Source organism: Sapajus apella, unplaced genomic scaffold, assembly GCF_009761245.1.
Source record: "Sapajus apella isolate SASKATOON/1434 unplaced genomic scaffold, GSC_monkey_1.0 scaffold175, whole genome shotgun sequence".
NCBI classification, from domain to species: domain Eukaryota; kingdom Metazoa; phylum Chordata; class Mammalia; order Primates; family Cebidae; genus Sapajus; species Sapajus apella.
The window spans coordinates 1,468,838-1,482,324 of NW_022437115.1; the positions used below are offsets into that span (position 1 = coordinate 1,468,838).

The following is a 13,487-nucleotide window of genomic DNA, read 5'->3' on the forward strand; positions in this document are numbered from 1 at the left end:
AAAAAAAAAAAAAAAAAAAAAAAAAAAAAAAAAAAAAAAGAAGTATAACAGGGAGAGTGTCACTTAAACTAAGACCTGAAGAGACCTGTCAGCTCTGAACTGGGATGGGTGGGGCAGCGTGCTAAGGCCGTTAGCTAGAAAAGGGCTTAGTACAAAGAGAGGACCAGTGTGGCTGGATGAGAGTGAGCTGGGCAGAGTGATCATCGGGAGGCAGAGCGGTCAGCATGGCCTGATGACGCCAAGCCCCGAGGGAGGGGCGCAGGAGTTAGAGGATCTCCTGAGTGCAGTGGGCCCTGCTAGAGAGAGTGAAACTATGAAGTGCCGTGATCTAATTCATGTTGTGCCAAGCACTCTGATTACTGAGAGAAGAGACTTGAAGGCCCCAGGGGACCTGCCCACCTGTTGCACTGTCTGGAGGGGTCCTGTGCCCATGGAGGGAGGTGCCTGGGTCCACCAACTCCTTCCAGGCCTGACTTGCTGACGGACGGATGCGGATGGGGAAGAAAAGGACAAACAGGACGCCATCCGGGCTAGCAGCTGGAGAGCTGGGTGAACGGGAATGCCACTTTCTGAGCAGGGGAGCCCGAGGGAGGGCTGGATTGGAGTGACTCTCTACATTCCCTACTGTGAGATGCCTGTTGGATGTCCAAGTCCCCAGCGCCCAGATCATGGCTTGAAAGGACAACTGTGGGAGTGGAAGTGGGGGCTCCACCAGCACAGAAGGGTGAGCCCATCTCAGCTGCTGACTGACTTTCCCCACACACGTGCCTCTCTGCCCCAGAGCTGTCTGACCTCCTGGTGGAGAAACTGCACACTCTGATGTATCATTGAAGCCACTCATTAGCAGTGATTAGCAGTCACTCATTTCCCTGGAAGGATGAGGCAGGAGGAGGACCGGGGTTGGAGGTGGCTCCGCACCCTGCGGGGGTGGCCAGAGCTGGTTTCTCTGCCTCCTCTCCCGGCAGGCATGATGTGGCTGCCCAGGTCACATTGGGGACTACGTCACAGCCAGGCAGGTGGCCCTGAAGGCAGAGACCTGCAGATCCCAGCTCCACACAGCTCACTCTGGAACTGAGCTTGAGTTCCTCATCTCGAAGCACCCTCAGATGTGGCTAATCCATGTATGGTCAGCCACCTCCTCTCCTGTGATCTGCAGACTCTCTGAAGCCGACAGACAGCCCCACCATGACCTCTGATCTCAGGACTCTGAGGTCCTGCCCTTCCTCTGCGTCACTGATGAGTCATGCACAGCGTAGGAGCTGCCCAGCCCTGAGACGGGCACCCAGGGAGTCAGCTGGCCCCGCTTGCCCAGTTCCCCACTTCGGCTCTTCCCATGGGCTGTATCCCAGCTGCCCAGGCTCTGTCCCATCCTTCCCTCCCTCCCTGCTTCCGGGCAGTGGAGGAGGCGCAATTCTTCCCGACTGAGCTCTCAGCGTTGGGGCTTTGAGATGCAGAAAGAGTCAGTTCTGGCTGGTCCCAGGTAGAGGAGACAGGATGCTGGGCTGCTTGAGTCTCGCTTTAGATGGGCTGGACACATGACGGGCAATTTCAGGCCATCCTCTGGATCTCCCTGAGGCTTCAGGAAGCTGCTGAGCTTTGGGAAATCCAGGCTGGGTTTCTGGTGGAAAGGGAGGAGGGGCAGAGCCTGGGGGCTGGGACTGAGATGGACAGAGCTGAGGCCTCAAGGAGCCCATGGTGGAGGCAGAGAAAGATGTGAGGTCAAGGGGCATGGGAACGGTAGGGAGGACTCTGGGGCCTAGGACTGGGCTGGAACCCAGTTTGACCCGAGTCTCTGAGAGGCAGGGAAACCCCAAGTGCTGCAGGTTAGGAAGGAAACAAGTTTCCAGGGCAGCTCAGAAGCCTGATCAGATGGAGGGACGTCCCTGTGGGAAGGTGGCGAAATGCTAGCTGATGAGCAGTGTCACCTCATTAGGTCCTGCAGCATCCCAGGAGCCAAACAGGCCAGATTTCTCAAAACCATTAGCACCCCAGAAAAACCCTGCCCACAGCCAGCCCTCACCCTCCTCCCCACCAGCCTCCTGAGTCCCCTCCATGCCTCTAACAGTCGGATCCTAGCTTGACTCTGCTGCAAGTGGACAGTACCTTCCCCTGCCCTTAAGCAAAGGCTTCTCTACGGGGCCCAGGAGGACCTCAGCCCAAGCACCCAGCCCCTGTGCCAGAGTCACATGGCCAGTTCCTGCAGGGGCTCCCTTGGCCTGGGACACTGTCTACAGGTCCCCTGGCTGCCTGCGTCTCTGCTTTGTGGCAGTTCCAGTCCTGTCATGTTTGCAGGTGAGTGAGTGAGGTGTGTGGGACTCTGGCTGTCCACGCCTGCATGGTCTCCGATGGCAAATATCACCTGCTCGTTGGTCACCTCAACAGCCTTCAGACTTTAAATCCCCCCAAGCTCCAGATGCCACGTTTCCCTCCAGCTGGACCTCTGCCCTGAGCTCACCTGCCCTGGGCCTCGTCTCCAGCTAAACAGATCCAGAGTCACTCCTGATCCTGCCCCCAACCCTCGCCCCAGGCAGCCGCTGCCCCCACTGCATCAGCCCTTGGCCCTTAGTCCTGTCTGCGTGGCCTCACAGAAAGATCTAGAATCCATCCCTCTCCCCACGTCATCTTCTGTCTCCTAGGTGTGAGGGGTAGCCCTGCTTCACCCCGGCCTCCTCACCACCAGGGTCACACTCTGTTGCCCAGGCTGCAGCAGTGCAGTGACATAATCAGCCTGGTTAATGTGGCCGCTGCTGGGATCCTGCTAAAATGCAGCCAGAGCTGGAGGGGCTCCAGTTCCCTGATGAAGCCAAAGGCCTTGCATGCTTCACCTCCTCTGCCACTCTCTCCCTGCACACCGGGGCCTCCCACCTGGGCCCACACATCCTGGCCTTGGCTTTTACTGTCCTGGGGCTGGAACGGTCCCCCGAGTGCTCCACCCAGCTCTCTCCTGTCTCAAGTCTCTGCTCAAGTGTTACCCTCATGGGGAAGAACTGCCGGGGCCGCTTACTTAAGACTGTGTCCCTCCATCCTCACCCACCCCAGCCCCCACCCCCTCCCCACACCTCTTATCTGCTTTGGTTTCCCCCACTGACTGCATCAGCTATTAGACTAAGTGATTAAAACATTAAAAAAAAAATTATAGAGAGGGGATTTCACTATGTTGTCCAGGCTGGTGCTGAACTCCTGGGCTCAGGTGATCGTCCTGCCTTAGCCTCCCAAAGTGTTGGGATTACAGGCATGAGCCACTGTGCCAAACCTAAATGCTTTTTAAATTTTTATTTTTATATATTTGGAGGATATTAGACCAGGCGCAGTGGCTCACACCAGCACTTTGGGAGGCCAAGGCAGGTGGATCACCTGAGGTCAAGAGCTCCAGATCAGCCTAGCCAACATGCCAAGACCCTGTCTCTACTAAAAATGCAAACATGAGCCAGGTGCTGTGGTGCACCTGAGGTCCCAGCTACTCGGGAGGCTAAAGCCCAAGAATTGCTTGAGCCCAGGAGATCGAGGTTGCAGTGAACCGAGATTACGCCACTGCACTCCAGCCTAGGTGACAGAGCGAGACTCCATCTCAGAAAAAAAAATTTAGAGGGTGCAAGCACATTTTTGTTGCTTGGATAAATTGTGTAGTGTAAAGTCTGGGCTGTTAGTGTCTATTACCCAAATCATGAACAGTGGATCCCAGAGGTAATTTCTCCTCCCTTGCCCCCCCCCACCCTTCCGAGCCTCCAATGTCTGTTCTTGCACCCTGTGGCCATGGGTGCTCATTGCTTTGGTCCCACTGAGAAATGAGAACATGCAATATTTGTCTTTCCGTGTTTGACTTGTTCCAATTAAGATAACGGCCTCCAGTTCCACCCATATTGCTGCAAAGACCTGATTTTGTGTTCTTTTTCATGGCTTCATAGTGTTCCATTGTGTGTATATTCACCACATTTTCTTTATCCGTCATCTGTTGATGGACACTCAGGTGGATTTCACGGCTTTGCTGTTGTGAACAGTTGCTGCGATGAACACACGAGTGCGGGTGTCTCTTTGGTATAATGATTTCTTTTCCCTTGTGTGCCCAGTAGTGGGGTTGCTGGTCAAATGGTTGCTGCAGTTTCAGTTCTTTGAGAAGTCTCCGTGCTGTTTTCCATAGAGCGAAATGATTTAGTTACTTTTAAAAATTCTCTGTTGCATCCGATGTCCATGTGGCTTTTGGTCTGCTCATTGCTGTATCTGCAGCACTTAGGACAGTACCGGCACACAGGAGGTGCTCAGCAAATGCTTGTTGATTGAGTTAAGGAGGGCAAGGAGACTGTCTTATTTTCCTTGATAACTCCAGCACGTGGTGGGTGGGCTCCGTGGCCTTTGGTGGGACAATGAATGGATAGCTCTGTTCAAAGCAGCTCCCCAGGGCCAGGCGTGGTAGCTCATGGCTGTAATCCCAGCACTTTGGGAGGCTGAGGTGGGCGGATCATGAGGTCAGGAGTTTGAGACCAGCCTACAAGGTGAAACCCTGTCTTTACTAAAAATACAAACATCAGCCAAGTGTGGTGGTGGGTGCCTGTAATCCCAGCTACTTGGGAGGTCGAGGCAGGAGAATTGCTTGAACTCGGGAGGCGAAGGTTGCAGTGAGCCACGATTGTGCCATTGCACTCCAGCCTGGGCAACAAGGCGAGAAGAGCAAGACTGTTTAAAAAAAAAAAAAAAAAAGAGTAGCTCCCCAGACTCCTGGGCCCACATCTGAGATGCCACCATCATCGGTGAGTCACTTCTTTCACCAGTGGCAGCTGCTGTTAGCCCAGAAATGCCCCAGTGGCCCTGTCAGTCATCACCGCCCCAGTGCACATGGATCAGAGGCCCTGAGGCCAGGCTGGCAGGGAGTGGGGAGTGGGTGGCAGGGGCATGCAGCTCATCTGACTCTTGCATAGGCAGGGATGCCAGCCAGCGTGTGTGTCTAGCATTGGCAGGCACTCAATAAATATTTTGTTTAGTGAACGTTGAATCATGCCAGGGTCTCTGCCCTGTGGCGTTTCAGAGAATCCACCCTCTACACCTGGTTATGGGGAACTGGTCTCTGGGGCCTTTCCCCAGGACTTGTGCCAGGAAATCTTCACCCAAGTCCTCAGGGCTTCCCCCTGCTCCTCCTGGGCCCTTCTCCTCAGGGCGGTCTTCCTGGCCACCCCATCTCAGGGACAGTGGCATCTTGGGCAGGGCCCATGGCTACTCTTGGGTCTCCAGGGCAGTGAGTCAGGTGTTCAGAAAGGTAGAAAAGCTGGAATGGAGAGGAAACCTGAGTGGGAGGCAGAGAGGGAGGCCGGAGCGTTTGATCCCCAGCCACTTGCAGACTCGCTGCTTCCACATTCATTTATTCATTCAACAAACACCCGCTGAGCCCCAGGGTGCAGCAGGCACTGACCATGATCCTGGGAGTCCACAGGGAGCCCCCCACCACCCACACTGTTCCCCCAGCACCCAGCTTCACAGTGGCCCTCCAGGGTCCAAGCTACCACCCACCTCCTGGACACCTCACTGTCATCTGTCACCTGCCTCCCACACCCAGGAAGACATGTGCTTCCGGAGCACAGGACCTGTGTCTTTTTTTGGGGGGGGGACCTGTGTCTTATTCATCACGTATGTCCTGGTGCCCAGCAGGCCTGGCATACAGCAGGTACTCAATACATATTTGCAGAATGAACTGGGGAGGCCACCCACCTTACTTCAGAAGGCAGTGGGGTGGGGAGCAGGAGGGCCCTGGCCACTCTGGGTGCAGAGCTGAGCTGGGGACAGTGAGTAGGGTGGGGGTGCCCAGCTCACATTTCTGCTCTGGGGCCACTGCTGCTCAGAGACACGGCCCCTCGCCTCCACCACTCGGCGTTGTCTTTTCCTGCAGTTCCCCCAAACCCCCTCTGAGTTGTGGGACAGAGAATAACACATTCTCTGGGGCTCCCAAAGGCCCTGCTTTTTGACTTGTCTGTGGGTGGGGCAGGGCATGGCCTCTCTGCCACCAGAACGCAATAATTGTCCCGCTTCCACCCTTACCCTTAACAGACTGACGAGGTGGGCAGCAAAGAGTCCTCCCTCAGGGCAAATCGCATCCTGCTCAGAGCGTGGAGCCCCTGAAACAGCTGTGGTGGTCTGCCAGGCCCCGAACCCTGCCACCGTGACTCGGCTGGGAGCAAGGTCGGGCACAACCTGGGCAGGGTGAGGCACGTCCTCCTCCAGGCTCCCGAAGCCCCCCCCCGGGGTGCAGTCCCAGCAGCCATCCCCAGAGTCGGGGTGCAGGTCCGGCTCCACCACTCACCCAGCAATGGGGCATCTCAGGTGAGTCACTTAACCACCCTAGGCTGCCTCAGTTTCCTTATCTGCAAAGTGGGAATAATAAAGAAATTTGAGGATTAGGTGAGGCGATTCATGGCGCTCCTAAATGTTTGCTCTATTATATAAATCCTATATTTGTATCCGTATAAATATATTTATTACATACACTTTCACTGCTATGGTTGCTTTTCATCCACCCCCCGCAGTAGCAAGGGCCCTGCTGGAGGCTTGTTGATGAAATGAGTGAAGGGGTGCAGGCTCCTGCCTCTGTGTGGAGGAGGAAGCCTGCTCTGCTGTGTGGGAGCGTCCCAAGTGTGGGGCACTGCGTGGCACTGTGAGGCACTGAGTCAGGGAAGGTCTCACAGGATCCAGCCCCAGGTTGCCATTGCTGCTGCTCAGTGAAAACACCAAGAATCCACTCCCAGCCCAGGACCCGAACCGGCACAGCCCAACTCAGCCCAGCTGCTCTTTGGCTCCAGGGAGTCCCAGCCCTTCCCAGGGCCCCTTCTCTCCCAGGCCCCCGGTTGACCCAGCCCTGGTGACCATGGGCTCCTCTGCTTCCTGGGAGTTCAGGTGAGAGGTGAGTCGTCAGGTGTCTGAATGGCGGGGCCAAGCCCCACCCGCAGGAATGACGGGAGGGCAGCCACCGGGAGGCCACCTAGGTCGCCACTCACCTGATTCACAGCTTTTGGGAAGTGGGTTAACGGGATTTCCGAGCCCTGGGTTGGGCCAGGTCTCTGGGCTGAGTCACAGGGGCCCGGCCCCCTGCTGGTGGGAGCCGTTTACTCAGCCTCTGGCACCCCCTTGATCCCTAAGGCCCTAGGAGCCCCCAACACCCAGTTCCCCAGACTTCAGCCACTACAGACCCAAGCCATCCCCAGCCCAGAACCCCTTCCTTTCAGTGCCCTGGGACCTTTCTCTGCCCCGGACAGTCAATGTTCGGACTACTGGGTCCAGGCTCCCTCCCCTGCCCTCCAGAGGCCACACGTTGCACCCACAGCTGGAGCCTGGGGTCTCAGCTAGAGCCCCCCCAGGCCCTGTAGCGGCTGGCTTCCTCCCCGAAGCCCCGCCCCCTGCCCATGACCCACAGCCAGGGTGGCCGAGGGAGCCACCTGGGGACTGGTCTGACGGCATTCCACCTCCTGGGATAAAACCTGGGGCGACCTGCAGAGAACCTACACACCCTGACCCGCATCACCCTGGGTCCCTCGAGCCTGCTGCCTGCGCCCCCGTCCCACCAGCCATGGTGGTTTCTGGAGCGCCCCCAGCCCTGGGTGGGGGCCGTCTCGGCATCTTCACCTCCCTGCTGCTGCTGGCATCGACAGGTACGTCGGAGGCTGCGCCTCCCTCCTCCCTCCACCCTTCTCGCTCCTCCCCGCTCCCTCCCCGCCTGGCCTCTCTCATCTCTCTGCTTCTGCTCTCCGTTCGTCTCTGGCTCCTTAACTGCTCGGTGCCTCGGTTTCTTCTACGGCTGTGAGGATTAAACAGAAAACGCAGCAAGCCCACGGCACACCTCGGCCCCCAGTTCCTGCCGTCCTGGTTGCCTTCACCTCCTCCCTCCCGCCTCCGGGTTCTCCCATCTTCTCCCCCTCCCTTGCCTCGGGGGCAGCACCGTTTTGTTTTGTTCCTGGGGCAGGAGGTTACGGGGAGGGCACCAGCGGCAGCAGCGTCCAGGCCGCAGGGGCTCAGGTCTGTGCCTCCCTCGGAGGATCTGGTCCTGGTCGCCGGCGGACAGGCTGGACGGGAAGCTGCGGGAGGGCAGGGCCACAGCTGGGCCCCAGGAAATGCCCCGCTGGGAGGGGCCCTGGGGGTGAGAGAACTGAGGAGCTCCCTGGGCACTGGAGGGATGCGGGTTCCTTACCACCAGGTACTCAGGGGGACCCCGCCTCACTGGGCGCTGGGGGACTCTCCTTACTGGGTGCTGGGGGACCCGCCTTCACTGGGCGCTGGGATCACTACTCACTGGGCGCTGGGACCCTTCTCACTGGGCACTGGGACCCTCCTCCTGGGCGCTGGGACCCTCTTCACTGTGTGTTGGGACCTCCTCCTCACTGGGCACTGGGATTCCTTCTTACTGGGTGTTGGGGACCCTTCCTCACTGAGCATTGGGCGCCCCTCACTGGCCTGACCAATTCCTTCTCTTGCCCTCAGCCACCCTCAATGCGGCCAGGATACCTGGTGAGTGGAAGGGGCAGCCCTGACGGGAGGGAGGGGGAGGAGGCCCAACTGCAGGCAGGGTGTGTGTGTCCCTCGCCTGAGAACCGGTCAGAAGGGGCTGGGGTGAGGGGGGAAGGAGCCCGAGGGGAAGGGAGGCAGGAAGAAGACACCGATAGAAGGAAGGCTTGAGAGGTGCTAGGGCTGGAGGAGAGAGAGACCCAGGAAGGTGAACGGAGCAGAGTGGGCCGGGTAAGGAAAGACGGGGAGGGAGAGACCAGGTGCAGCTGACAGGGAGGACGTGGGAAGGCCAGGGCCAGGGCCAAGGGAGGACCAGCGGAGAGCCAAGCTGGAGGGAGGGAAGGCATCGGGAAGCGGGCGGAGCTTGGGGTGGGGGTGGGGTTTGGAGTGCAGGTGGAGCTTAGGGTGTGGGTGGAGTTTGGGGGCCTGAATGGAGCTTCGGCTGTGGGCAGAGCTTGGGGTGCAGGCCTAGGGATTGGGATTCTGAGGGTGGGTTGTAGGAAGTTGGAGATGACAAAACTTGACCCTCCCCTCCAGTTCCCCCAGCCTGTGGGAAGCCCCAGCAGCTGAACCGGGTTGTGGGCGGCCAGGACAGCGATGACAGCGAGTGGCCATGGGTCGTGAGCATCCAGAAGAATGGAACCCACCACTGCGCCGGCTCCCTGCTCACCAGCCGCTGGGTGATCACCGCTGCCCACTGTTTCAAAGAGTATGTGCAGCTCCCCTGGGGCACCTGATCCTCCAGGCCCTGGGCTCCCTTCACGGGCTCTGCTTCTGGGCCTCTGTTCAATCTTGGTGCCCCTCAGTAGAGACCTTGATTCTACCCAGAAGGCTCTCCTGCCTTCAGGGGCCTTCATCCTCCTGCTGTTCCCCCAGGCACCTCCTCCCAGACCCTCCTGGCTGATCCTCCCCTTGCCTTTCCTTCCAGCAACCTGAACAAGCCGTCCCTGTTCTCTGTGCTACTGGGGGCCTGGCAGCTGGGGAACCCTGGCTCTCGGTCTCAGAAGGTGGGTGTTGCCTGGGTGCAGCCCCACCCTGTGTACTCCTGGAAGGAGGGTGCCCGTGCGGACATCGCCCTGGTGCGTCTCGAGCACTCCATACAGTTCTCGGAACGGGTCCTGCCCATCTGCCTGCCCGATGCCTCTGTCCACCTCCCTCCAAACACCCACTGCTGGATCTCGGGTTGGGGGAGCATCCAAGATGGAGGTGAGGCTTCTTTCTCTCCAAGGTGGTTGGGGGTGGATGGGGACAGAGGATCAGAGGATGGCAGACACTCAGGGATGCAGACACTCAGGGACACAGACACCATAAGCAGTAAAAAAGGGTGGAGGCCAGAGGCACAGCATGACAGAGACGGAAGAAAAGATGGGCTGTGATCCAGAAGAAACCTCGGTGGACGATTTCAGGCCATTTCTTTTTTCTTTTTTTTCTGAGGCAGGGTCTCACTCCATCACCCAGGCTGGAGTGCAGTGGTATGATCATAACTCACTGCAGCCTCCGCCTCCCAGGCTCAACAATATTCCCACCTCAGTCTCCCAGGTAGCTTGGCTTACAGGTGTGTACCACCACATCTGGCTAATTTTTATATTTTTTGTAGAGACAGGATTTTGCCATGTTGGCCAGCCTGGGCTCAAACTCCTGGGCTCAAGCAATCCACCAGCCTCAGCCTCCCAAAGTGCTGGGATTATAGGTGTGAGCCACTGTGCCCGGCCTCATTTCTACTTCAAAAGTGTCTGGCTATGTTTTGAGGGAACAGCCAGCTCTGTGAAGCTATTCATTGATACAGGAATGGCTGAAAGGAGGTGTGTCATGGGACTAGGCTGAATACACGGTGACTGTAAAAAGAGGCCTGATTCTAGAATGGGAACAGGCACCCCCTGGTGGCAGCATGCCACAATTGCGGGCAAAATTCTCAGGCGAAAATGCAGCCTCCTTAATTGTAAAATATAATTTTCAAACCACCTCTAGAGGCCTGGAAGACATCATCTTGAAACTCAAACTAGATTAAATAAAGCAAGAAGCAGGGAAGCAGCAAGAGAAAGGTAGATGTCAGATTGACAGGCAGATGGATGATAGAGACTGGGCCAAGGAAAAGAAACATACCGGCAGAAATGAGGATAGATACAATGAAGACCTGAGAGAGAGAGAGTTTGAGAGAGAGAGACAGAGACTAAGAACACAGTGTAAGAAGATGACAATTTAACCAGATTCCAGAATAATTAAGAGAAATGACACTAGTTCAGGTGTGTGGGGATCCCACTGACTCTAAGGTTGCAGCCTCCCCACAATCTCTGTAGGGGCTTCTTCAAGAGCTAGAATTGCAGACTTTCAGTCCACAATCTGCAGACCACAGGCTGTAGCAAAGGTGTGGGGATCCCCCAGGTCCTGGTAAGTTTTGACATCGACTGGACATTTATCGAACACTTTTTCTATAACAGACCTGGTGCTGAATGAAGTAATGCAGTGTCTGAGACAGGAAAGGCTCTAACCATCTGTGGATATCAGAAAATTTATTAAAGAGGCAGAGACCTAGGTTTCATACTCGTGTAATGATTCAGCAGGGCCAGAGGTGGAGATCTGGAATTTTGATTTTCTGAAAGCATCTTGGGAGAGCTAGAGAGCTAATCTGTTAGCCTTTGAGAACCACTGCTGAGGGAAATCGGGGATGGGGTGGGGAATAGTCCTTTGAGGAAGCAACAAGTAGGGGAGGCCCCCAAGCCTGACTCTGTTTTCTTTCCTCCCAGTGCCCTTGCCCCACCCTCAGACCCTGCAGAAGCTGAAGGTTCCCATCATTGATTCGGAAGTCTGCAGCCGCCTGTACTGGCGGGGAGCAGGGCAGGGAGCCATCACTAAGGACATGTTGTGTGCTGGCTACTTGGAGGGGGAGCGGGATGCTTGTCTGGTAAGCACCCCCCAGCCAGGAGGGCCTCGAGAAGGAGCCAGCGTCAGCCGTGTCCCCACTGAGCCCCACCACCTACCTCTCCCTAGCCTCCTCCCCAGAACTGGCTGTGCCTGACAGTCTCCAGTCCCCATAGACCCAGCCTCAGCCTGACTCAGCCACTCACTTATTTGTTCAGATATTAAACTGGGCATCCCAGCTGCACCGCCTCCCCCTCCAGGAGCTTGCATTTCCTTCAGTGGGCTTCCCACGCCTCAGTGGCCAGAGCCAGCTCCAGCTCAGGGACTGTCTGGAAGATGGTCAGACAGTGCAGGGGCAGCACCTGGGCCGGGAGGTCCTGACGCCTGGCTGCAGCTCCTACTCTGCCGCCAGGGATTTCTCACGTGGGTGGAGCTTGGGTCCTGCCCCCTCCAGGAAGGAGAAATAGGCTCCCGGGAAGGGGCTCATCTGCCCCCTGACAGGGCACTGGCCCTGGGTTCTGCCACCCCCTGTACCACGGGTGTTCCTAACCTCGAATCCTCTCCGCAGGGCGACTCCGGGGGCCCCCTCATGTGCCAGATGGACGGCGCCTGGCTGCTGGCCGGCATCATCAGCTGGGGTGAGGGCTGTGCCGAGCGCAACAGGCCCGGCGTCTACATCAGCCTCTCAGCGCACCGCTCCTGGGTACAGAGGATCGTGCAAGGGGTGCAGCTCCGCGGGCGCGCGCAGGGGAGTGCGGCCCTCAGGGCACTGAGACCAGACCCCGGGTCCGCCGCGGGCTCCTAGGGCACAGGGGTACTCGGGGCTTAGATCTGGAACTGGATCTGCGGCGGCCTGGGGCAGTTTCCCCCGCTGTAAACAGACCCATCTACCTCTGGGGGCATCCGCATTCCCGGCCTACGGCTGCAACCGAAAGAAGGCTCCGCCCCCGCCCCGCCCCGCCGCGATCGACGGCCTCAGGCCCCGCCCCCAAGACGTCAGGCCCCGCCTCCGGGCCCCAGCGCCCTTGTGTATGTAAATGTTAATGATTTTTATAGCTATTTGTAACCTTTCCCACATACCTTATTTATTCCTCCAATTTCAATAAATTATTTATTCTCCAGTGTCTGTTTTTTTCCCATGGCTGGGATGGGAAAGCAAGGATCCAGAGGGGGTTAAGTTGGGGGCTTTTGTATTTTTATTAGAGATGGGGTTTCGTCATATTGGTTGGACTGGTCTCGAGCTCCTGACCTCAGATGATCCACCTGCCTCGACCTCCCAAAGTGCTGAGATTACAGGCATGAGCCGCCATGCTAGGCCTTTGTTTTGTTTTTTGAGATGGAGTTTTGCTCTTGTTGCCCAGGTTGGAGTGCAAAGGCGAGATCTCGGCTCCCTGCAACCTCTGCAATTGTCCTGCTTCAGTTTCCTGAGTAGCTGGGATTACAGGCATGTGCCACAAAGCCCAACAAAGAAAATTTTTTGTTGTATTTTTAGTAGAGATGGGGTTTCACCATCTTGGCCAGGCTGGTTTAGAACTCCTGACCTCATGTGATCCACCCATCTCGGCCTCCCAAAGGGCTGGAATTACAGGTGTGAGCCACCATGCCCCAGCCGAGGCTTGTTTGCTTTAAGCCATGGTTGCTTGGATTTTCTTTTACTTGCAGCTAAATACATTTCTAACTGATACATCCGCTCCAAACCTTCTATTTTGTAATGGTTTTAGACTTGCCGAAAACTCCTTTTGTTTTAAAATTTTTACAGAAAACTTTGTTTTCATGATACAGGATGTTAGATTTTATCAGCATAATTGAATCCCAGATAAATTACCCAAATTATGAAGACCTTGAGCTCCCAGTTATCCACAAGAATTTCAGACCCTCAAAGCATCCCCCAGTTAGTTTCAGGTTTCCCCAACATTTTTTTTTTTTTTTTTTTGAGACGGAGTTTCGCTCTTGTTACCCAGGCTGGAGTGCAATGGCACGATCTCGGCTCACCGCAACCTCCGCCTCCTGGGTTCAGGCAATTCTCCTGCTTCAGCCTCCTGAGTAGCTGGGACTACAGGCACGCGCCACCATGCCCAGCTAATTTTTTGTAGTTTTAGTAGAGACGGGGTTTCACCATGTTGACCAGGATGGTCTCGATCTCTTGACCT

The 13,487-nt window shown here is 56.6% G+C and overlaps 1 protein-coding gene and 1 long non-coding RNA gene across 2 annotated transcripts; one reads left to right on the plus strand and one right to left on the minus strand.

Annotated features, from left to right (window-relative positions):
• Positions 1–4,632: 4,632 nt before the first annotated feature.
• LOC116542859 lies at positions 4,633–7,830 on the minus strand. Its single transcript, XR_004265382.1, has 3 exons — positions 7,817–7,830; positions 6,287–6,347; positions 4,633–5,257 (listed from the first exon to the last, which is right to left on the minus strand). It is a non-coding gene; the product is annotated as an uncharacterized LOC116542859 (long non-coding RNA).
• PRSS22 (serine protease 22) lies at positions 7,135–12,461 on the plus strand. Its single transcript, XM_032268011.1, has 6 exons — positions 7,135–7,628; positions 8,455–8,481; positions 9,016–9,187; positions 9,407–9,684; positions 11,223–11,380; positions 11,906–12,461. The coding sequence occupies exons 1-6, from the start codon at positions 7,547–7,549 to the stop codon at positions 12,140–12,142; spliced, it is 954 nt and encodes a 317-aa protein (XP_032123902.1). The 5' UTR covers positions 7,135–7,546; the 3' UTR covers positions 12,143–12,461.
• Positions 12,462–13,487: the final 1,026 nt, after the last annotated feature.